Source organism: Amphiura filiformis, chromosome 11, assembly GCF_039555335.1.
Source record: "Amphiura filiformis chromosome 11, Afil_fr2py, whole genome shotgun sequence".
Classification (NCBI taxonomy): domain Eukaryota; kingdom Metazoa; phylum Echinodermata; class Ophiuroidea; order Amphilepidida; family Amphiuridae; genus Amphiura; species Amphiura filiformis.
The window spans coordinates 47,593,909-47,620,881 of record NC_092638.1 but is presented as its reverse complement, the minus strand read 5'-3'; the positions used below and the strand labels follow the sequence as shown (position 1 = coordinate 47,620,881).

General features: G+C 38.8%; 1 protein-coding gene across 1 annotated transcript; it reads right to left on the bottom strand.

Annotated features, from left to right (window-relative positions):
• On the bottom strand, positions 1–25,790 carry LOC140164917 (uncharacterized). The gene is made up of 4 exons (XM_072188315.1): positions 25,642–25,790; positions 8,271–8,559; positions 1,983–2,132; positions 1–995 (listed from the first exon to the last, which is right to left on the bottom strand). The coding sequence occupies exons 1-4, from the start codon at positions 25,740–25,742 to the stop codon at positions 135–137; spliced, it is 1,401 nt and encodes a 466-aa protein (XP_072044416.1). The 5' UTR covers positions 25,743–25,790; the 3' UTR covers positions 1–134.
• Between the last annotated feature and the right edge of the window lie 1,183 nt (positions 25,791–26,973).

Genomic DNA, 26,973 nt, shown 5'->3' with positions numbered 1-26,973 from the left:
TTGCAGGGTGACAGATTAAGAGGTTTTGTGCTATGTTCACCATTGGCAACTTTGATGAAAAAGATAAATGACTAATTTGTCGTTTTTTGAATTGCAACTTTTGTCCTTTGACAATTCAATACATGAGCAAAGGTTTACTGCAGAATATTGTCTATCATTTGTAGCATGGCATATATATTTTGAGTTTGGTCCCAAGTGACAAGTTCTGTTTCTGTCACCAAATAAGTGGTTGGATTTTGCCTTCTGTTGATTTTAATCAATTTGAGACCATCTGGGACAATGGTCAGGCCATAAATTTTGTCCTGGTTAGCGTTCATTCCTGAAAGGCACTGCTGTACACATTGCTCAGTAGTACGTTGAAGATGTTTCTTTAAAGAAACAGATGGCCCAAATTTTTGCTGAGAAGATATCTCAATAATCAGTTTCACTGAATATTCTCTTGATCTATTGACAACACCAGCAACCTCTTCACTTTCTCTTTCTATTGTGGAAATGGAACAAAAGAGGAAGTCAGGTTTATGCGCCTCGAAGTAGTTATGGAATGACTGACTTTTCAGCACGAAATTTGGAGGGTTTTGCAGCATATCATGTATAGTAATAGGCTGAAGCTGTGCCCGGGGTGGAACTGTGACATCACGCACATGTTCAGTTATATCATCATTATCACTTACTGGTGACCTGGATCTTGACCTAGCCCTGTTATCTAATTTTTCCCCTAGCAAGATTCTATTTGATACATATTCATTTCGTCTTCTTGGTCGCGGTTGTCTAACCTCCTCCATCTGATTTTCATAAAAACCATATGTTAGATAATGCACAACACCATGTCTAATAGTTTTATTCTTTGATGTTTCAGGTGGAGCGGCTACAAGTACCTTTTGGTCTGGTATCTGGCTGTCCGGAAAGAGAGTATCGAAGAGGCTGTAAAAAGTGGGTGCACCATCGAGTCCATCAACAATGTCATATGCCCAGTTATTTATGTGCCTGTTGTTACTCTGAAACAAGGAAAATACAAAATAATAATAATAATAATAATAATCATCTATACACAACAACTGTCACCTTGTTGTGTGATCAGACAACACCTGATGACCCAAGAAGTTTCACATTTCATGAACATACAGGTGTCACAACTTCTAAGCCCCTAGCTCGCCCCCATGTTTGGGCAGGTCCAAGCTAAATTCTATCTCAGAAGATAAAATTTGTTCTACTTCAAATTAGACAAATTAGAAAAACAGGTGATCAAGTTTATTTTGGTTTTTGAAACACCCAGTGATGCTTCTTTAATGTGTCTGAATAAAAAACAAGGCGAACTCGGGATAACGCGGTGCGTAAAATATGTTCCCCGCCGACTTTCGCAGTCACAAAAGAAGAATATTACAACTAAGCCAGTTGTTCTCAACATTTTATCGTGATGTGCTATTGAGCACCAAAAAGATGATGAAACTGCTTGGTGAAGCGGCAAATTCATATGTAAATAATTTGTCCTCAATAACAAACTAAATTAAACAAACTATCACTTAAGAGAACGCTGGCCGGTTGCATAGAATTTGACCTTTCCGAAGGAGCCATCTAAATACGAAGAAAGCTGAGATGCCGAATTTGGCTTCACTGTATTGGAAATTCCCTTTACTACAAGAATATGAGAAACAAAATGACATACAAACCATGTCTCTATCATATACCCTTGGGGAGTTATGGTGACAGGAAATTTGCACTGCTAAAAAGGCTGATTTTTCTAAGGTCATACGCCACCATTTGGTGAATACATGGTGGAGGCGTTACAGTTTTTCAGCACAACATGAGAATGGATTATTGCATTTTGGTGATTTATATCTCATTTTCAAGGTAATTTATCTGGCTATAAATGAGCAAAGTTTCATTTTCGTGGTACACTGAACTTTGTAGATACATGTATTGCAATTTGATTGGACCAATGTCAGGGGTGGAGGCTCATATGGAGCAGGCTCATATGTACTTACCCAACCTGCTCCAGCAGCATTCTTTATTGCTTCAAGCTTCTCCTCGGTGTCTACTTCAGAAAATACACAGACATTATTACCAATTAGCCATAAACTTTTATGGATCCCTTTCAGTAAAGAAGCTGGTGGAGGTACTCCTGGAACTGTCATCTGAAAATAATAACACGGTTTTAATATGAATACATGAATCCAAAACCCACCCAAGTCCATGGGAAGTGATTTTGAGAAAAAAACCTGTGTATCATTTTAATTCATTCAGTTAGATTTACCTGGTCAATATGGTAAGTTGTACGTGCAAATGGGTGGGTTAAACTGTATTAGGTATGACGATTAGCATTTCAGGGACTTCGTGGGGTTCATTTTAAATTCTGGACTTGGGTGGTTTTTCTGCCTCCGCAGGAGGTAGTATGCTTTGAAATTTACACCTAAAATGCCGCACATTGCGCGGCATGTAGGCCGATTGTACAGATTTATATTCTGACAAGTACTCTAATTTCCGCCCAATATCGAGAGCCCAATATATATCCCCCACCTCTTTATGCCATACATAAATTAAGCCTATCGCCATTTCCGAATGTTCAAAAAAGGTAATCACGCTTCCTCAGCATGTGCAATGAATTAGCATTAAAATTAATCTTATTCTATAGGGATTCTAGAAACGCTTAGCACGTGGCGCCAATGGCGTGGGTCTATCAAGTTAATGAATTATGCATTAGAATATTTTCAAACTCATATGTTGTATAATTGAAGACCGAATTAAAAAGACTAGCTTGCGTATGCCGTCCTGTCAACCAGACCAAAAATGCCATACTGCCCAGGTCAGCAACCAATCACGGCGCCGCTTTGTCATGACGTCAGACGCAAACTAGTCTTTTTTAATTCGGTCTTTAATTATAGGTTGTAGCCTCAGCGCTCATCAGCAGCCACACCACCTCAATGCCTTCGGTGTGATCAGCAGCTTTATTGTTGAAGACAAGTTGGAAAACCGTTATGCTGTGGCAATGGGAATACACCTTAAACAAGGTTTAATTTCATGATTACATGAAACCTGATTATTAATGCAAAAACTTTGGCTGGAGAAGTTGAAGCTGACGTTCATGGCGACACTTTGGATGTGATAATTTGACATCATGGATTGTTTTGTGCAAAATTGGGAGGTATTTTTGTGCCACGGCGAGTCAGCAGACCGACTGGCATGCATGCTAGGCTCGACTAGGCCACAATCATGATCCGATGCATTTGAACTGCAATGTATGGTATGATACGCCTAGCCGCCGCCTATGGCCGGCTTCATTGCTGCCCGGCATTGCTGTTCAAATACATGTACTAAAGTATTGCAATTTTATTGCGTTGATATAATTCGAATAATTCGCTTAAAAGTATTTGCTTCCCCAATTCCCATGCGTGGTTGTGTTTTATGTTCTACTGAGTACTGTTGCAATATTTTTGCATGCATACCCATGACCGTTTCAAGACTTTGACTGAGAAATTTGCTTTTTGTTTGTTATTATAGAAATAAAAATAAAATGCAAGAATCATCTTTCCCCACACAATACTTCTTACAAACAAGGTGTTGATATTGGCCCTTTCGATGCAAGACAAAGCACAAATGAAGGAAACAAAACAAAACAATAATGTTTTTGATTTTTTATTCAATTACACATACAAAAGAGTAATGACCTATAAAAAGACCCCCTAAATATAATAATATTAATATTATTTTAGTCCTGAATACAAAATATAATAAACAAGCATTAAAAAAATCTGAAACGTTACAATCGTAATTTTCAGTCAAAAAATCCACGAGAAATGACTCTTTATACAACTTAGGCATATATGCATTTAAAAAACAGAAACGGCTGCCTGCATCTGGAACTCTTCATATCTGAAAGTTTGAAGGTCTTATTTCATACATCAGAATTATCTGCAAGATTGCAAGATGGCTTTAGGTGACCGTGGCCCTATTGGCTAATGCACAAATTTAGATTTTCTTTCTATTTAAATAATATGTTAAAGCTTATGCCCTGTAGATTACATTCGGTTCTTGAGATATGGCCTGTCAAAATGGTGCGAACCCAAAACAAAAAATTGGCAACAACTTTCTTTTTATTTTCTATATATTTGACAAGTCCAGTTGCCAGATGATTTTCTAATTACATGTATGAATTATGCAAAGTAAAGATTTCAGATACAATTAAAAGAGCTATAGTAGGCCTACTGAGGCATGGTACATGGGTAGAACACACACTGTAGACCTACTACAAAATTACGGTTGCGTTTTGGCAAATTTCAATTTGCATAATTAATTTGGGCCACTTATTAGAAAAGTTGATTAGGGCCCTAATTAATTATGCAAATGAAAATTTGCATGGAAAAAGGCATTCATGGGTTTTATATCTTATTTTGTAGCCGATCTGAACATTCTACTTTGTACAATTCTTGCATATATAATTAGAAAATAAGGCCTACCTGACATCATTGCATATCAAAAATAAAAGAAATTTGTTGCCAACTTCTTGGTTTCGCGCCATTTTGACAGGCCATATATTTTGGTAACCGAATATCCGATTAAAATAAAATTTTCAGTCTTGTAATCAGGAGAGAATGGACTCACATATTTCAATCAGACAAAAATCTATATCCAATAGCGTTACCTTAAAGCCATATTATAACATTTGCTGAGGAAGACCCCTCACTGAATTTTTAAAATTCCCTTTCTTACACGATTAAATTGTACTTTATTAAACCAATATACCCTGCAAAAATCAAGACTCTAGGTGCTGTAGTTTTGTCAAAACCGAGATTTTGAATAAAACGCCGGAACCGGGCGCTTTATTATTACGATGGAATTATTAGTCGAACGCATACACGATGTTCATAACACACACGCAGCATACACGGCGTGCGGTACGGTGATATACACAACAAAGGGTCGTACCACAACATGACCGAAGGAGTGATACGTATTGGCGACATGTGCGCTGGTAGTAAATTCAATTTTCTTTGATTTGCCGTATTTGTTCGGCTCAAAAATAAAAGGGGATATATCTGACAGTAAAAGCTAACATTTTATGGCAAAGAAATGCCAATCTATTTTGTTTGAAAATGTTATAATATTGCTTTAAAGCTAGCATTATAAGTGTCTCCTTAACTAATAACAAAAGGTGCCCACTGGTATCTTGGAGGCATTGTCTTTTTTAAAGACATTTCTTGTTTTGAATCATATACTAAGACAATAATGTTGGAATGAGATTACCACTAGTAAGATAATTAAGAAATAAAGCACACAGTTATGTATAATGTTGATAAGCATTCTGCCATGTAATATAAACCACACACTTTCCTTGATTAAACCCACTTTTTTTCTTCAAAAGTCACGCTCCAGCAATGAATGTGTTACATGCAAGTGGAATTTTATACATACTGGATTTCAATCAATGTGTTACAAGACTCAAATCATGGATTTGGGTTGATTCTTTTAGCTATTTTTCACATGCTCAATAGACACAGAGGATGAATTTGAGTTGTTCTTTCATACATTGTACATGGCCTATGTATAGCAACAATTTCCCATGCTTAACTCAATTTGGCCAAAGTATGGACTTGGGTGGCTTTGTATTCATATATTCATATGCTTGCAAGCAGCTCCTCCTCATTAATCACAGGGTTTTCATCAGAAATTTTAGAACTTGAAAATATTAATATGCTTTGTCTGAGGTTGCTGAAGATAATGAGGTGAGCGAAGCAATTTCTTCTCATTGTAGTTATACCAAGAAAAGTTTTTTAGGAAATAATTGGGTCAAACTTCTGGGAGAACAGCAACATTGAAAGTCTGGATGGATGTCACAATTTGGCATATCTGGGACAATTTTCTGGGACAAGTATTAATTAAGCATTTAGTAGGCCCTAAACCTAATGGATACCCCATTTGCATAGTAGGCCCTAAACCTAAATGGTTCTCATGCAAAAAACACACTTTTTTTTTCTTCAATTTTTTAGGAATTTTGACACCCTTTTCATGTTTTCAAAGCATTTAATAAAGCATTTAAAAAGTGAATGCTGATAACTTTTCTTGGAAACAGTGAAAGGAAACATTATTTATCATGACCTAAAAATACCATTTCTTATTACGACCTAAAATACCCTAAGTACGTATGATCTCATGCAAAAAACACACCTTTTTTTTATAATTCAAACTTAAACAGATCTCTAAGTCCTCCCAGTATAGCTGGCAGCTCAAAAAAACCCAAAACACTAAGTTGGATTATTTGCACTCAAAAACATGACATATATTTTGGGGACAACCAAAATGTTTTGAGGACAAGCAGAATTCATGCTTTAGTTGTCCTCGGGACAACCTCCATATTTTCCTTATTTCGGACACTGAGAACAGCCATATGGTACATTATGGTCATTTTCACGGTAAAGGGTGTAACTCTGGATTTTTAACATTTTGATCCGTAGTGTTCTAATAAAGCCACAGAATTCCATGATTTTTGGCCACATAAGTCATCTAGTTAGCAGCTACCTTGGGTAGCATAATCATCTTCGGGAGTTACTGCGTTCAGTTTTAGCAGGCTTAAATGTACCTAATATTGCCATTTTGAAAAACTATAAAAACAGTAACATTTTTGTAAAACCCTGTGTTTTCTTCAGTTAGTTCATGGATAATTTTTCTTATCCTGAAAGTACGGTCATATGTTCAGTAAACACTGCCACATTAGATTTAATTGTGAACAGCCCTGTATTTTTGAGAACTGGACTTGAGATTTGTCGTTTCGAGGCTTCATTTTCCGTTAACAATTGTTAACAAACTTTGTGGGTATAGCTTTGGTTCATAATTCTTGGTTATTTCTTCACTTCTTCTTGATTCATAACAGTTGATATCTTAACTTGAAATGGGTAACAAAAATTAGTCGATTTGCAAGCTTTTAAAATTTTTATAAAATCTTGACTTCAAAGAGCCATTTTTCCGTTAACTTTTTTGAAGCCTCCGAAACAAACTGTTCAGCAAGCTTGGGCAAATATAAATAAAAGAGCTCATCCAATCTATTTATCAAAATGTAGCAAAGTAGATCTTCAAGTCACTTGTTTTTAAATCATGGAGATATATATCACCGTTTGAAAATGGGACCCAATACAAACTTTCCGTTAACAATTGAAGCCTCCGAAACAAATGAAGCCTCCGAAACAACAATTAGGTTAATTATCATCTATGCATATCTAAATTGGTGTGTTCCATATTGATATCTGCATTGTAATTGTTACATGATATGTGCAGAATGTCATAAATTAAAAAAAATTGATATTATGGTTAATGTTTGAAAAATATACTGATACCCAAGAAAGTCCGTTTCGAGGCTTCACATGCAAATAACACCATACTTAACAAATGGGTGAAAAAATTACCATGTTATAAATCTACAATATCTGCCGCATAGAATCATTGATTCAATACACACAAGAAAATAACAGCTTAGATGATCCCAACAGTGTTGTTTAAAAAAAAACTACTTCTGCAATGTTTAACCATTGTTAACATGAAGCCTCCGAAACAAAAAAAATGACTTGCTGTGATAATTTAAGTTTTGTCACAACTGAAATTCAATACTTAGAAGCAATGCATGAAAATTGGTAATTGTGATATTTTTTACCTATTTTTTCATGTCAACTTGTAGTAGTTAGCCAAATATTTTACTTTTATGATCACCTGTGTTGTTAACTGAAGCCTCCGAAACACAGATCACTTGAATTGCCAATTCTAGAAAATAACTCCAATTTCTGTTTAACTTGGCTGGGAGGTTCCTTTCATCAAGTAGTATTTGTACATGAAGTTAGACATTCAAATTATTTTAGGAACCTAATTAAAACTTAAAAAATATGTTTAAGGTTGGGAAATTTCCATTGCAAATGACCCTTGATGTTAAAATTTTTCAAAATTGCAATTACAAACATAGCAAAACATGGTATAAAATTTAACTTATATCTGTTGACTTACTTTGGAATGGGATTTCACATGTATTCCAGCTTTCATGTCATAATTTTCTGAGCTTATGTAAAATACATTTTTTCTTAGATTTTAACCAAAATGTTATGGAAATGTCAAATTTTTATCAGAAATCAAAAGGTTTAAGCCTTGAAACATTATTTTACTGGAATTTAAGTTGCTTCTATGCATGATTACAGTAAACAGAAACATATTTAAGTGGTTTGAAATTTTGACCCTAAAAATCAAAAGTTACACCCTTTACTGTGAAAATGACCTTATAGCAACGATAGGTTACTCACCCTTGCAAGCATCCCATCCCTTGTATGCAGCATGGTAGTTGCAAATTCTTGCCAGATTGGCGGTACAGCTTGTGGAGGGGCTCCCAGTAAAAGATTGGGGCCTGGTTGTGGGTCACGTGTTGGAGCATTTGGCCAATCAATCTGTGCAAAGTCATCATTTGGAAGAACTGTCTTTACTATACCAAGGTCCACTTTTTGGAATAATACTCCAGTTACCTCTCCTATGAGATCGTTAACATTACCAGCAAGATCTTGTCCAATGGCCAAACATGGTATTTTTCCATCATGTCTAGAAAAAAAAGAGAGACAATAACAAGTTTCAACTTAAAAATTCCACTTTATCAAAGTTACGTTTGCAATTAAAAGGCACCTAATATCATTAAAGTAGCAGTGTCTAACCACTGAATCTCACAAAATAGCCAGTGAAGTAGCACGCCTTCATGAACCACTTAATTTCACAAAATCATACCATACAGGGTGAGTTAAAAAATAAAAAATCCTTTAAAAAAAGGAATGGGTCGACTCATGTTGAACAAACCATGGTAGTGTATCCGTTGCTTGCATCATTGTGAAATCAAGAAATATATGGTCAGGCTACGTAAGATATAATTTCTAACATACAATTTGTTTTTTACGTCAAGTAATAATATCAACCTATTTTCTTTGCCTTTTTTTTATGTACAAGCAGTGTTGTAAAATGATGTGTTATTTGTTTGCATCAAAATCACATTTTGTCCTTAATGTAAAACAAAATTATAGTTAATGTTAAAAATAATTTTTGTTGTAGATATGATGCTGTGATCTTAATTAGGACTCTCTGAGATAATATAATTACAAATTTTGTCTAAAAAATCTGCTGATAAAGTTGGTTGATTTGGTAGCGAGGAAAGACCAACTTACAAGCAAAACATTTGATCACAGAGTCTATGATATGATCAAGCTTCAGGCCATTGAAAAGCAATGGTAAACATGTCATGGTCTATATATAGGTAATTATGTAAGTGAGTGAACTGGGCCTAGACTATTCCAATTGATGCAGTGCTATATCCGGGAGGGGGGGGGCACTCCAACTTTGGAGGTGACGCGTATGTAGGGCTGTTAAGACCCCCTTTTTCAGCGTCGCTGTCACCCAAAGACCCCATATTTTTTATGAACACATGCTCTGTCACCCAAAGACCCCTTATTTTTTCATTTGATCTGTCACCCAAAGACCCTTACAAGTTCAATTTGAACAGCAACTTTCATTTGTCACTGATTTTGTTACTTATTTTGAAAAAACAAAAAAAATTGAAGCCATTTCAACTAGAAATTCGATTTTCGAGGTTTCTGTGGCGCTGTTTCAGCTCTCACCCAAAGATTCCATTAAAAAAAAAAGGTCATGTTCTCACCTAATGACCTCATATTTTTTACATTTTGCTCTCACCGAATGCCAAAAATCATGCTCTCACCCAATGACCCCATATTTTTTACATTTTGCTCTAACCGAATGCCCCTTAGTGCGGAAGTGCCAGCCCTACACCTATATCCATTTTATATTGAGTGCCCCCCCCTGGTGCCGTTGATCCCAAGAGGACATTAAGATGAGACTAATTATCATATTTTAGGCTGAAAAAGTAAACAGGTTGAGGCCATGATCCAGTGGATCCATTCATTGTACCAAAGGACATCCATATAAATGTTACAACTCTCACAATATAGTGTTCACAAGGGTTTTTTTTGGTCAAAATCAATAATTATGTCTATCTTGACCATTAAGGGTCAATGATCCCACTGTCCCACATCTCTTTAGGACACACGTGTGGCCCACCTTGTGTCCAAGTCCCATGAAAATCCATCATCCAAGTATGTGAATGCAACAAGAAATATTGCATATCTGACTATTTAAGGTCAATGACCCATATGACCCCTACATGACCTTGAACCCAACATATATGTTGGGGCCTGATATGTGCACCTTCCCAAGTATCATTGTGTCCAAGTTCCATGAAAAACCATCAAAGGATGTGGCTGCAGGAACCAATAATGCATATCTTGACTCTCTAAATTCAATGACCTCAAAGGACCCTTAGATGACCTTTGACCTCACATCTTTTGGGAGTACATGTATGCCCTTGCCCCAGCATCCTTGTGTCCAAGTTCCATGAAAATCCATCAAAGTGTGTGGGAACAGCAACCAATTTTGCTAGGGTTAACATTTTTTAGCACATACATCATTACATACAGCATTACACCATTACATACATACATGTACATACGCTGATCATTTCATAGTCCTCTTCCGAAATTCTTTCGGCGGGGACAACAAACAAACAGACGGAATAAGCCGTATCATAAACCACAGCTTATTCTGTCAAGGTTGCTGAATTCATGGTGGTCAGCTTACGAACCTGGTCAGCTTACGGAAACACTTGCATTATATATTAATAGAGCAGGAGATAAAAAGTTTCAGAAAGAATGAGGGCAGCTTAAGCAAAGGGTGACTGGCACACACATTATTAAAAAAACAGAATTTATCCCTTATTTTTGCCTGTTTAACTCAAAATCAACATTCCCCACATGTGACCCATTCCTCTTGATCATGTCACAAATAAATACCAATACCAAAAAAATGATTTTAACAGTTGTGACAATATCAAAAGAAAAATCCTTAGACATGGATACCCTTTTCTTGCAAAGTGACCCTTAGAAATGGGTATGGGTTTCAAGGGCAGTCTGGAGGTGAACACCCCCGTCCAAACCAATTAAGTACCCCCCCCCCCCATATGGCTCCTATACTCACTCGGTACAAGCCGCAATTTTTGGTCAAAATTGACGATAAAATCCTTTTTCTCTCAAAAAAGTACACCAGGTATCCACTTTAAATCTAAGTGTCATATCAGGCCGTTCACACTTGATTCTTAGTTTCCTATTAGAGATTTTCAAGAAGGGATGAGGCGACTTCAGCCCATTATTCAAAAACGCACTCTCTGATTTGTTTGAAACGCGTCAGGTGAGCGACCATTAATTACAATAAAGTGCAACAAACTTTATGTTCTTCTCGCACCACCACACGCCACAAATCGCGATGCAGTGCAAGCCCTGTGTGACGCTAAAGGCGCGCGTGTTTCAACAAACCCCGCGCAGCAAGCAATTCGTAACATACGAAAGCAGGTTTGTTTGTAGTGCACTGTTGTTTGCTTGTGAGCTACTTAACATTTTGAAAACAAATCACCTTTTCCCACAGAGTTCAAATAAGAGTACCGAGTCCACCGTTTTGTTTAATCGCCCATGGGCATGAAATAGAGTACATGTACCTTCGCATTTATTTGTTGACTTGATCGATGATCTTCGTAATACATGCGTCTCCAAGTCAACCCGCGTACATTAATACCACGTGAGCGGATGCGTTGGCGCCGTTGCATTGCTGACGTGTGCGATATGAGTAACAAACAACGCCAAATTAAACACACTTGATTCTTTTAGAACAAGAGCGAGTGCACTCCGTAGCTGTGTGAGGCAACTGAAGTTAGTTACAAATGTTAACCAGTACTACTCATCCAATAGACCATTTTCAACATGTCACATTTTGCCCCAGATATTGATAAACACAGCCCAACTCGACTCCAAATAAGAAGTTCAAACATTGCATTCCTTTTTTAATTCAGTCAGGAAACCACATTACAACCTTGCGCAACACCTCAGATATTTGACAGAGAAATTTGACAGAAAATGACCTTTGACCCCACTTGACCTTGACCGACCCCCCTAAAGTACGCGGGGGACGAGCGCTGTAAGTGGTGTGAGTTTCGTTCAGATCAGTGCAGGGGTTCTTAAGTTATTCGCATACGTTACACATATTTAGCATACGTTACACATGGGACATGACTACTTCTTGAGCTGTGTTCTCACACAGCTAAAAACATCGATCAATATTGAGTCAATGCCGATCTATTTTAGCCTCCATGAGCGAAAATCCAAGATGGCGGATTTACCATAGCGTTACACATGGGGTCGGTAGGCCTACTCTTAGTCTTATACATGTACATTTGTATGTATTTGAACTCTGTGCCTTTTCCATAGTTGTAATTCAGTAATTTTGCAGCAATTAATAGAAATAAAGGGTTTATTTTTGGGGCTCATAATGTTAAATGTGCCCCCAGCCATAAAAACTTGAAAGAGGAATTCAATGAATCTCACAACATCTTTTTATGACATTTATGAGTAGATATATACCATATTCATTCCAATAAGCGCCCATGCCCCAATAAGCGCCCACCCAGGTATTTTCAATTTGCTATTGGTATGGTACCATTAATATTGAAGTGACAGACGTCGATACATTGAAATAGCTGGAGGACTACAAGTCCTGTGTAAACTTGCAATATATTTTCTGCATCAGAAAAGCTACTAGATCGTCTCAGGACCCTTTTATAACCTACATCAATTTGTCTCTAACAAACGCCCCTTACGCACAAATTAGGTAAACCAGGTAAAAAATAAGCGCCCACGCAAAATGACTTTGTTAAGCCGGCGCTTATTGGAAAGAATACGGTACACAGAAAAAGCTTACATCCAAAATCCCATGTGATTCCAATTTTGCGTTTTTGAGTTATGGATGATTATGTGTATTACACTGCTCCATAGGCTACTGTGTTGTAATTTCTCTCTGTAAGAAACTCCTAAATTGTGTTGTTCTGTCACAATAAATGGGTCCTTGCAACTTTGCTTCAATATTTCTTCTTTTTTATGACTTTGCTACAAAATGAGCACAAAAAATTGATAATATAAAATTTTCAGCAGACTCTCCCCACAGAATGTATGAATGCCTCTTTAAATAATGGGCGAGGCTGGCCTCGTAAACCATACTGTGTTGCCCTTTATTTCTTTATTAGTTATCTATTATTTTCTATAAATATTTAGTATTTAAAATTATCAAAAGCAATTATCAACCCGTTTTGACTAGAGCGGGCATTTGATTAATATTTTACAACTATGTTTTTAATTGTTTTCTTTTATGCAAGGTACAGTTTCGCTCTTTATTTATTCATCATTATTCAGTTAGCAACCTGGACAACCGATTCTTTTGTTATGCAAGACTCACTCAGTCATTTAATGAGGCAATACAAACGATCAAATTTGGTGTTGAAATGAGCTAAATTTTGAGTTACACCTTTTCAATGTAAATTAAATTTTCTCGGCCAAATAAAAAGCAATCATTTTCATTTTTTCAGTAAATGTCAGGTCAAATTGTAGTGCTTGATACTGTATTTTTTTTCAAATCCTAGTGTTAAACTTAGGCGTGAAATTCAGTCATTTCGTGTAAGATTTTCGATTTTGAAAGGCTTAAACTCTGCCCGCGAGCCTTTTTTTGGATCAACCTTTTAGTAGGGATAACCATCAAAATTTCATGTTAACCCTATTGCTACAAAAGATTGTTTTCTGAGTAGAACTAATCAACAGAAGTATTTTGGTGGTTAAATGGTCAAAATTGGTCAAAAACTTTTCGAATTATGAATTATCAAAGTTTCCCATTCTGACCGGTCATTGAACGAAATAAAATGACAAGGTCCAAAAATAGCAGTTGGGAGCAAAATTGGCATAAGCATATATTTACCTTTATATATTTCTTTATTTTAACATATTTGCAAACATGAAACAAGCATATTGTGAAAGTATCAAAGGGTTTCTTATGAAATGGCACTTAACTAGTCACTGGCATAACTTATTTTTTCAAACCAAGGCATTGAAATCATGCATTTAGAGGACATTTGCCAAAAATCATCCAAGATAGCCGATATGGCACAAAATCAAAATTGCACTAAGTAGGTGAACTTTTTTTCACAACCAAGAATTTCAATGTTATTGGGTTTAATATGACCAATTAGTAGGTGTATGTAAACAAAATCTTAAGTTTTGAAGGTCATTGACTCATTCACAACAATAGAGATTATCCTCATCATGCTCATGTGTATTCCTGTTGTATTCCTCATTCAAACCAAAGTAGCACTCAATACATTATGAGTATCTTTGTTCAAACCAATTCAATGCTTGACCTCGGAGTTACCTGCATGACTATCGCGGGCTATTTTGAAACAGTTATGGTTGCACATTCAGGTACTTCTTTTGAAAGTCCTAAACAAGGTATAGCCAGCAGCAAGTTGTAGATGTTATAGGCCTAAATATAAGAAAACGTTTAGGGTTAAGATCAGGTGAACAATACATCGAATGAGCACGAAACTTCACATTTATGTTCAGAAAGGTGTCTTCTTAACATGATTTGAAAGGAATATAAAAATTCCAAAGGGAAGCTGGTGATTTAATTTGTAACTCGAGATCTACTTGTTCAATGTTTTAACCTTTTTACAGAGGGTATGATAGAGGTATTACTGGCAACTCTGCCAAATTACAGCTCAGTAGGCCACGTTTTTCACCTGATCTTACTGATTTGAATATTTTGTGCCATTCTTGAGCAGTGCTAAACTCAGCCACTGGCAATTAAGCGCACTGTGGCGATGGACCAATTTTGACTCGCACTTACAGAAAAACAAAATAAGTTATGTTGCTGTAATTTGCAAAATAGTTACAAAATATAATTGGCAGTAACTTCCTAAATTTTACAGAAAAATATTGAAAAATAAAAGAATGAGATCAATTTAGAAATGTATGTGCAAGCAGTGCACAGTTGAGCTCCCTGCATGTCTATGGGAGTGTTCTAATCAAGTTGATGGTTCATTGGTCATCCCTACTTTTAGCTTTTCAAAGTAATATAGTTCGCTAATGAAGGATTTTTCCCAACTTTCTAACGCACATCACCGTGAGCGATATATCATAGTTTTGTCAGAATATCTTTTCAAAATTTTTCAAAATCAACGCGTGAAATCTAAGGCTAATACTAGCATTGTGGATCGATATCCCTGGGTTTAATAGGAATACCGGTGCTTACCGGCATGGCTACAGTTTTGCCAGAACTTCAATATAGCAACGAAATTCCCAGGCCTAATAGCGCTCCTACTGATCACAGCGCGTAGCTGGGATTTTTTCCAAGGGGGCAAGCCTGTATGGGGCGGGGGGCCCAAATCCACCAAATTTCCCTGCACTTGGGGGAAGGGCGGGGCCCAAATAGACAATTTTGCCAGGCTTATTGAATATAATCGTGTGGTATTGCATATCGTATGGATTCTCCATCTCTCTGCCCCTCTTCTCCCTCTCTCCCCCCTCTCTCTCCTCTCTTTTTTCTTCTTGCACCCCCCTTTTCCCTCCTTTTTCCTGGCACTAGGGGCGGGGGCCCAAATAGGCAAATTTTGCCAGGGGGCAATTGTCCCCCTGCCCCCGGCAGCTACGCCACTGACTGATCATGTTTATAGCACGATGAGGATCTTTCATCACGTGAAATTGCATTGGAAGTCATGGTTAAAGTGTGTTGAGTACCACCCCAAAGTTTCCCTACATACACCCCCCCTACCCACCTTACACACCTCTGCACCCACCCCACCCTATAGGCCTATACATGTACATGATATTACATAATAATATATAGCATAGCTATACATTTAGGTATACGCCTACATGTCAAATTAAAAACAAACCCGAACACAAGTCTGAAGGGTGTAATGAAAATGGCAACCCGCGATGGGGGGCGGGTAGGTCATACAAAATTCACCTGGAGATAGGAGGGACAGAAGATTAAAATCCCGTATAATAACACGCTAATTTTTCTAGGATTGGACCGTGGATTTTCCCATGGACCTCAAGCGTGTGGTGGGGGGGGTGGCTGGAAAATGTATGGGGCGGGTCAAAAAGTTTCAGACTTCCAAGCAAGGGGGGGTCAAAAGTTTCAGACCCCAAAGAGGGGGGGGTCAAAATGTTTTGATAGGCAGTGGCGTATCTGGGGTCACTCGTCAGAGGGGGCAAAATCCTGGTTTGGGGTAGAATTTCCTGGTCAGTGGGTAGATTTTCCCAACCTGAGGGTTAAAAGAAGGTAGGCTGATTAACCATAATTTCCCATTTTTCAGGGGGGGGGGAGGGGGGCTTCGGTGCACTAAGCCGTATTTACCATGCAAATTTGTGCACGCTTCAATCTCATTTCTTTGATGTTATACTTGGCGATTTCAGCTTCAAAATGGCATTTTTTGGCACACTATACAAATTACATGCCCTTCTACTTCCACTAACGTTGAAAATAAATCTATGCCATTGTGTTTGTTTTGGGGATGTTTTTTCTATTTGGACCACTTTAAGGATGATAAATTTAAGGGGTTACTACACCCCTGGCCAATTTTGTGCCTTTTTTGCATTTTTCTCAAAAATTATAGCGTGTTAGTGACAAGTAAAATATGTATATTATAGGGGCAAGGACTACAACTACTGCACAGAAAATTCAGCAACTCAAGGCAAGTAGTTATTGATTTATTGATCAAATATTGGTTTTCCCTCATTTTTGACTGTAACTCCACAACTGTGCTGTAGTCCTTGCCCCTATAATATACATCTTACTTATCACCGATGCACTATAATTTTTGAGAAAAATGCAAAAATAGGCACAAAATTGGCCAGGGGTGTAGTACCCCCTTAACTGATGGTAAAATATTAATAGATCATGTACCGGTACCGTATATACGTATCTGAATTTTGCCCCTTTTAAAACCTTGATTGATATGTACAGAGTATTTGCACACATTCTACACTAATGCGATACCTTTTTGGGGATAATCACTATAGTATAGCCCCAAATTTTTGTTTTTTGGGGATAATCACTATAGTATAGCCCCAAATTTTTGTTTTTTGGGGATAATCACTATAGTATAGCCCCAAATTTTTGTTTTTTGGGGATAATCACTAAAGTATAGCCCCAAATTTTTGTTTTTTGGGGATAATGGGGTAGTGAGGAGGTGTAACCAAAAATCTAAGCACTTGACCACCCCGTCCTTGGCCGAGAGGTACCGCCTGCCATCTGGATACCCAAACTGTTCTGAATCTCAGGATGCTTTCAGTTTAGGTCATGTATAGTGCACACCCCCACCACACCGAGCTTTCTTGCGCTTAGGTGTGTTTTTGGAGAGGGCTGGTCCTTTACCAGAGTGAGGAAGTGAGCTTCCTCTGCCTCCCTAGCTCATTCATCTCTGTCAGTCTTTCTGCCACTTACTTCTAGCTAATTTTTATTTGTTCTTCTTTTCGCAAGCCAGTTTGCCAGGATAGGTAAGCAACTTAGTTGGCTTTGTTAGGTTATCACTCCATTTGTGGTTTGTCTGGGATGTTAGGTTTTCATCCCACCTTCTAGGATTAGAGGTGCCTGATCCTCGGGATAATCATGACTCAATTATTGATTTCATTCTGGGGTACAGGACACAGATCCCCAGTGTGAAGGTGACGGCACATCCCCACACGGACAACACCCTACTTCTTTGTGTTGTCAGGTCAAAGCTAGTGTGGGTGCAAACTGGTATTGTGACTATCTCTCTCTATTTTTCTTGTACATCCTAGTTAACCCCAGCTATGAGCTAAACATCAATGTCTGACCAGCATTGTATATCCAGGTGGTTACACTATGGTCACCCAGCTATGGTTAAATAGTCGGTGCTGAACAGGACATCGTTATGGCGGACGAAATCTTTAGATTCAACGGCACTACTTGTTCCTGGATTTGAGGCGAGTCACTCCATAATTAGTGAACCTCGGCTGCTGTCCACCTGTGTAAAAGCAGAACCCTCCACCTAGGGAGTTGCATAGGGTTAACCCTTCATGTAATGGACCTGCAGAAGAACTGCGAAACTTCAAAAGAAAGGCAGGCACTGTTGCAGAGCAGGCTGCTAAGCTGAGAATGACCTTTGCCAGACACTGGATAAATTGATCAACTTATTAAATTTATCCACCTTGCAGTGAGCAGTTTTACTACTGACCGTGCTGTGAAGGGTGTCTGGTTTTCCGTGGGTGCTTCGCTTTTTACCTCCCAATGGGGCTGACTCCCCAATTCTGCATTATTTGTCACGAAAGTTACTAAAGAGAATAAACGGACGGACTGAACGAATTTGACTAAATCTGCTCACGGATCACGACTAACGAATTTGAATATTTGGCTGACCAACCTGAGAGGCTTAAGAACTAATAAAGGACAGCTAGAGGCTAGGATCTGCTCTGCTCCAACGAAGTCCAAGCCTGATCTCATCCTCATTACTGAATCTAAGCTGGAATCTTCAATCCCTGAAGATAGTCCAGCCATTTCCCTAGCTGGCTATTCTAGCATGAGAAGAGATAGGATTGACAACAGTGGATGGGGCGGCTGCATAGTCTATTACAAGAATGGCTTGCCAATAGTGAGAGAATACAGCATGGAGCCCAAGAGGCATGAGGTAATGGTCTTCACCATGGAAACCATGAGTGGTACAGTACTGCTTTCTCTTGTGTATTGTCCTCAAAAGAAAGTCATCAAAACCTTGGAGTGGTATGATAATAACATGGACCGCCTAATCACAAGAACCAAAGCCAACATTTCTATTTTGGCTGGCGATTTCAACTGTCACCATCGCGAATGGCTTCTCAGCAGATCTCCTACTGATGAAGAGGGCAGGATGGCATATGACTTCTGCTGTACACATGATCTTACCCAAATTGTCTCAGGAGCCACCCACCAGCTTGGTAATCGCTTAGATCTTATCATTACAGATGCCCCCAACCTGTTCACTCCAGTCATCATAGATCACAACATTGGCACCTCCGACCACTACCTTGCCAAGACAACATTGCAAGCTCAACCTCTATCTGAACAACCACCACCCAGAAAAGTATGGCTCCACAAAAAGGCAGATTGGAACGGACTCAGAAGTGCTTTAGCCGCAGCTCCGTGGAACAAGTTGATCACGAAAAACAACCCTGAAGCTGCATGTGATAATGTGACCAATGTCATCTGTGAGGCAATGCATGAGTTTATACCCCAGAGATCTGTGCACTCCTATGTTAACTACCCAGAATGGTGGAATGATGGCTGTGAAAGGGCACTCAAGAAGAAGGATACCAAGTGGAGATGTTGGAAATCCTCCAGACTCCAGAGTCCCGACTTGAATATAACAGAGCCAGGACAGAGTACACATCTGTGTCAAGAAAAGCTGCATCTGCGCACAAGTCTAGAGTTAAGGAGAAGATGACAGACGAGCTCCAGACAGGATCAAAGTCTTGGTGGTGGACCGCACATCGGCTTATGGGCAAAGGGGCAAGAGTGAAATACCAGTCCTCAAATCTGATGGCAACACCTACATAACATCAGAGGCTAAAGCTGAGTGCTTTGCAACATTCTTCAGTGAGAAATCAACCATCCCTCATGCTGAGAACTGTAAGCCAGTCCCCAACATTCCAAACAAGACTGCTTCCAAGTGCGGCAACATTGTATTCTGGCCAAAGCAAGTCAGTAAGCAGCTGAAGAAACTCGACATCAACAAAGCTTCTGGACCAGATGGTATCCCATCCATTGTGCTTAGAACCGCTGCCCCTGAGCTTGCTACCCCACTTGCTCGCCTCTTCCACCGTTGCTCTGATAAAGGTCATGTGCCGAACCAGTGGAAGGTTGCTAATGTCATCCCATGCCACAAGAAAGGGGACAGGCATTCTCCCAGCAACTATCGCCCTATATCCCTACTGTCAACACTGTCTAAAGTCATGGAGAGACTGATATATGAAGCTATGTGGCGCCACCTAGACTCACATCAGCTAATATCTAAGCAGCAATTTGGTTTCAGGGCTGGCCATTCCACTTCCGATGCCCTAACATATGTCTCCCAGCGGCTATCAAACTCCATCAATGACAGAGAAGAAAGTAGAGTTGCCTGCCTTGACATCAGTAAGGCCTTTGACAGGGTATGGCACCCCGGCCTATTGGCAAAGCTATCTGCTCTGGGTTTCACTGGAAAGCTGCTGAAGTGGTTGAAGGACTACCTCACCAATCGCTCCCTGAGAGTCTCACTGAATGGGATTTCATCAACTGAAAAGCCTATAAATGCTGGTGTCCCACAAGGCTCCATCCTTGGACCACTTCTGTTTATCATCTTCATCGATGACATCACCTCCGGACGTACAAATCCATCAATCTTATATGCTGATGATGTAACTGATGTCATCCATCAAGTCCAAGGAAGATAGAATTGGTGCTGCAATATCACTTGATGTAGACCTCAAAGCAATAGAGACATGGGCAAACACATGGAATGTACTGTTTGGAGCTGCGAAGTGCAAGACCACCACTATTTCTAACCGCAGAGATGCTTCATATAGTCACCCTAACCTCCACTTTTTTGGAACAACTCTAGAAGAGGCAGACAGTGTTGACCTTCTTGGTCTTACTGTTAACAAAGACCTGTCATGGACCCCTGTAGTGGACAAGATGGCAAGAACAGCTAGCCAACGCTTTGGTCTCCCTACGTCGTATGCGGCCCCTACCTTGTCCCTTCTCAGAGAGCAACGATATACAAGACTATGATCCGATCCAAGATGGAATATGCCAGCTCTGCATGGATGGTGTGCTCCACCCACTTCTCTGTCCAAACTTGATGCGATACAGAGAAGAGCGGTGCGTATCATTGGCATCTCAGAAGCAGATGGAAAGAACCATCAAATACAGCACCTGAGACATAGAAGAGCAGTGGGAGCCATCACTCTATTTCATCGGATGTTCTATGGCGAAGCTCCAGAACTCCTTCAACATCTGTTACCAGATCGTATGATTATTGATCCTCGTCTGCGGCGTTCTGTCAGATCCCACGACCAAGCTGTCAAAATCCCAAGATCCAACCTGGTCAGCCACCAGAGGTCATTCCTTCCATCCTCAGCTCACCTTTGGAACGATCTACCTGGTCCAATTATCTCTAACCAGAATCGGCTGAGCTTCAAACGGGAGGTTAACAACTATCTTGGCGCCAACCCATCAGCGCTATCATACCGATAGCAGCTGTTAATGCCTTGCATAGTTCAGACATAAAAAATAAAAAATAAAAAATAAAAAATAATCACTATAGTATAGCCCCAAATTTTTGTTTTTTTGGGATAATCACTATAGTATAGCCCCAAAATTTTTGTTTTCGATGGGGCAAGTGGTCCAGCAATGAAATGCATTGAATACACTGTTGTTACAACATTTTCAAAAAGCTACATGTACTAAGCAAGGCAAAATTAATGTTCATGTACCTTGGGTATCTCAAAATTTCAAATTAAGTATTGTCTTTTGGTAACTAAAATGTCTTTAGGCCTTATCTGTTAAAAAAATACTACATTGTATTATCACCTGGAAATCACCTCAGTGGAACTTTGGACTCCTTGGCAGGGCATAGAAAAGGGCAGGAACACGGGAACACAGTTCCCAGAAAAATTTTAAAAGTGGCAGAAAATATTCCAAAGGTTACTTAAAATTCACTAAATCTTGAAAATATTTACTATTTTATGATTAAATTTGTCTATAATTGAGATGTAAAATATGCCATGAAAACTCTGTCCTGTGTTCAGGAAGTCTTAAAGTAACCTCAGCAGTGTTAAAATAGTTTCAATTGGCAGAAAAAAAAAGAATTTAGAGCTGCTCATATTTGCCCGTATGTTCCCAGACTGACAAATTTTTTTCTATGGCCTGCTCCTTGGTCTACACTTAAATAGTAAACGACTCACACATTTGGCCACCAAATGTACCGTAAACAGGGCTGTCAACTCTCACGCATTGGCCGTGAGTCTCACGCATTGGGTCACTTTCTCACGGTCTCACGCCAAGGTAGTATAATCTCACGCATTGCACGCCCAGGTAGTAAATCTCACGCAAAAAGCTGAAAAATTAGTAAAATCTCACGCATTGTCATGAATAATTTGTTGTTCCTACCCCCCCCCCCTGCTTTTCACATTCTCGAGCGCCGTGGCTCAAATAATCATCAGTCAAATAAACATTGGAGTCAGCAAATCCCGGTACGCTCACGCCAAGCAATTCCAAAAAGTTGACAGCCCTGCCGTAAATCATCTCGAACTGTGTCCTAAAAATAAAATGTACACTCATCACACACAGGGCTGTACCCTGTGATTAGACCAATGAAAAAAAAAATCTTGAAAAACCATGAAAAAACCCTGAAAATAACCACTTTCATGTACTTTTGTTCACGAAAGAGAAGAAAAAAACATCCTGAACAGCCCTCGAATTAAGGATCTGAAGGGGCACAGCAACTTTTTTAGGGCAAGTTGATAATTGCCATGGATTTTCACTGAAAAGGCAAGGCAGCACAGCAGCAGTGTTTACTCAGAGGCTGTATGTCTCAAATTTGGCCCAGTGAAACTTATATTTGGCCCACAACAATTTGCAATGCTGTATTACAATTAAAGTCAATTTGAGGAATTACTGAGACAAAAGTGAGTCAATTTTGGGGAGAAATACTTCATTTGGCGCACTCAATTTCCAGAGAGAGTAAACACTGCACAGCAGTTTGTAATATTTCAAGAGGGCATCATGGCAACTGTTGAAAATTTGAGAAGGGTACCAAGGCAATTCCTCAAAAGTGAAGAAAACACACACAAACATAGATAGATGATTTTATAATGAAGAGGCAGGGCTGCGGCACCGACGGCAACTTCATTAGAGGGCACGGCAAGTGACTGCCTTGGGTAAAGGACATATTTTGAGGGCATTACGGCAGTGGGGATGGGCAAAATGCCATGGGTGCCGTGGGCTAATTCGAGGGCTGATCCTGAAATCAGGATAAATCCTGACAAATCACACCCCTGTCATCATGGCCCATGGTTGGTTGGTTGGTTGAGTTCCCTCCTTTAATTAGGAGCACCGAGATAACTTCTCGGTGTCTTTTCTGCAATATTAGCAGAGTAGGCTATAAAATTGTAAAGTCATAGAGTTGGCGTGTCTAAATAGGCGTGTCACAAATTAGTATGTTAATATTAGGCTAGCGCAGAGTCCCATTGGTGTATTACTATTAGTCACAAAATTGGCAAGAGTTCAAAGCAATGACTCGAGTCTTATGAATAATGTCAAATCAGGCAAGCTCACAGCAACTCATGTTATAAAAGTCATAATGATGTCGTCAATCTTCATCATGCTGAGCCTGATGGCATGCTTGACAAATGCTTGCATGCATGTTGTACGTCTGACGTTGTACATTTGCATGTCTATCGAAAGTTGGTCGAGTGTTTAATATCTTTTAGTACCAGTGGGCTATATCATTGAAGCCAAAATGACTTTTTTGGTTATTTTAATTTCTAAACAGTTCTATATAATCTATCTCAACATGAAATGACAAAATTTTTGGCCTGGTGTCCAAGAAAAAAGTGTGCAGCACCCTCTTGTGTCACCATACCGTATTATTGTGGAGGGAGTGGATTTGAGTACAAAATCCTTCAAAGTAGTCCATTTCTGGCATGTTGCTATGATTTTGGTGTCTAAATATAAATGATCTCAAAATAATTTTGAAAGTTGCATGAAAATGGGACATTGCGTTTTCTTAAAATGGACATTTTGGGTCAAAATTGAGCATGAGGGCGCTTTTCATGATTTTCCGCAAGTTTACGTCCATTCGCTGTTTTTATGTTAATAGCTATGAAGATGATCACTAGTTCAAACTGCTCAAGAAATTTGAGCATTTTATCACAATTAGTTTGTCCGTAGCACTCGTTTGAATGTTCCTTCGATACTGCTACAAATGTCATTTATGGGGTCAACGACCTTTTATCATGTACAATCCAATGGTGGCATCCAAATGAACGTTCTGATGAGCAGTGTTCGAAATAAGCACTTATCCTCTTGTCCTCTTGTCCAAAAATCACTGGGGACAACCATATTGAGATATGTACTTATCCTCTGGACAACCACTTTATTATACTTCTTTAATATGACACATTTTGGGGACAACCAAAATGTTTTGAGGACAAGCAGAATTTATGCTTTAGTTGTCCTCGGGACAACCTCCATATTTTCCTTATTTCGGACACTGCTGATGAGTGTTGCGGACAAACTACAAATGCTAAAAAGCTCAAATTTCTTGAGCAGATCAAACTTCGGTGTATCTTCATAAACATTAAAATACCGAAAGGAAGAAAATTTAGCAAAAAATCTTGAAAAGCGCCTCACGCTCAATTTTGTCCCAAAATGGCCAATTCCACCGTTACGGACGTTACAGATACATGCAACTTGCAACTTTTAAGTGAATAGCACACATGTTTGCTGTTAGGATAACACTTTATTTCTTAGTATGCTACTGGTACACACTCTAATGTTCAATATAATGAAGCAATGTTGTTTTGGCTTTCTTAGTTAATTAGCTAAAGAAATAGAAACGAGCGTTACGGACGTTACGCAAAAGTGCCTGCCTTTTTGACAGATGGTACATATCCTTTTATCTCCACTCAGTTCTGTGTTTTATTTTTTTCTGAACTATATTGAGTAAGCCCTGACTCAATTCTATGTAAACATGAAAAGTAAGTTTGAAATTAATACTCCTGTATCGTCCTACACTGTTGATTTAGTGTTACGGACATTACATTTTATGTCAAATGTAACGTCCGTAACGTTTTTCATAATGAAAAAAAACTGTCAAGGTACTTCCTCAGATTTTTTTCTTTATAATATTGCAGTAGGTCTGACATCAATCTATGGAGGCATGATTAGCTAGTTTGAAATAAATGCTCCTGTTTTGAGCAATAATGTTCCAAAATTTTGTTAAAAATTTCCAAAAGGCACTTTTGGCATGGAATTGGCCAAATGGCAATTTTTAAGAAAATTTCTCATCTTTTGGGTGGGTTCAAAATTCCCTGAGTTGGCAAAACCTGCAATCTGCATGGGAGTAATTTACTTAGACTTAGTGCAAAAGTGGTCAAAATATTAGCTCTGCAAATTGTCTTCATTTTCATGATTTGGATTTATCATATTGAGCAGCATTCTACTTGTGATATTTCTACACTGTGTTATAGTGTGTAGAGTAGTCCGAGGTGCTCTGACGATAACACTCCGATCGCCAGGCAATCTACGTTTGTAGTAGGCCAGTGGGACAACGAAAACGCTTCGTGAACGAGCTATGTGTAGAGAGGATCTACAGCATCTCTGAGGTAAAACTAACAAATACAAGGACTCAAGGTATATTTCTTGATGCTTGAAGTTTGGATTTCTTAAACGTACAGTGCATCCCTATGTACCGCAGCAAGACTTCAGTCTTTATCATAAACATAATGACATCTACTACGGACCTGATTAGGTACGACGAGGTACGACGAGTTACAGTTACTGGAACTATACTCATGGTAGATGTGATTAGATGTGATTAGCATGTTAGATTAGACTGAAGTCTTGCTGGCAGGACTAGTGAATCGCAACCTGCATGAAGAGCCGGCCTATTACAGGTATTAATTTATTATTTACCAAATGTAAATCAAAGGTTACCTTTGCCTAAATGATCGGTAATTGCATCGCCAGTCAATATCCGTCTGTGGCGCACCTGGCAAGACAGGTACTGCCCCAGGTACTGCAGGTACAGCAGCCATTTTGATTTGGGGAAATTATGGGCGCACACCACCAATAGCGAGTCCCATTGAAATACACGTGAAAACGCGTCTCTTCTTTGCCCGATTTTACTTTTTCGGCAACAAATTGAACATAAATATAGGCCTACCACCAATCGATTGCTAATCGATGAAAATTTAATATATGTTTCAATGTACGGGTTGTCTTCCGATTAGATTTCAAGATATGGGCGTTTAAACAGCACCATGTCCATTTTCGACCCGTTTTTTTTAAATGTTTCTGTGTTTTTTATTTTTTTCGACCCGTTTTTACCCTGAAAACCCGTTTCTGGTCATTTTCTCAATGCGAGGGCCTACTTTTTTCAAAAATTGGATTATGCAACTTTTTTGGGATCCAAGTTCGTGTAGGCCTATAGGTCTCAAACTTTTATTTAAGCTATAACATCAACATGCTTCTCTTTTTCCTTACAAGTCCACAGAAAGGCCCAACATATACCTCAAAAAAGATTTCGTTTTTACCGGAAGTCATGGCGCATTGATTTGGAGGTGTGCGCCCATATAATGGACATAAGTGAAGTCGGTTCTTTTTGTTCTATAGATTTGGAAACTTTCTTAAATTTTGGGTTAAATTGTCAAATTTTATTGCTCTAGAATAAATAGATTGAGAAAAAATTACGTTTGAAGTCATGTGTCCAACTGAGACGAATACGGTATACCTTTAGGCCTATATTCGTCTCAGGTGTCCAATGCAGAAAATATAGGCCTACAGTTTTTGTGATTTTGACCATTCTAGCAGTCTTGGCGGGAGTCTTGGTCATTTTCTTCAAAAATGTCACTCGCATCAGCGTCTTTTGAATGGTAGGCCTATATTTGTATTTTTATTTCTTATTTACGCGAGCCGCGTACGTGTTCATTAACATATTTAAAGTTTGAAACAAGTACAAAATGTAAGACTGAATGTTGTATTTTCTCTTACCCCACTTGCTGCAACACGTGTAGGCCCCTAGGCCTACTCTAAAAAATAAAAAGGAAATCGACCTACCGACCCGCTTCTTTCTACCCCGTGCCTGGGCAAACAAACACTTTTTTTTTGCCATACTGCCTTGAGATAGCGTGTCATTTTGAAACAGTCCACTCTTTTGGAATCATGTTATGATGATACTAGTGAGTACTACATGCACCTTAAGGGCTGGGGTATGAACGTTTGGACAGTATTTATTTTGGGACATCAGAGTACATCAGACATATCGAA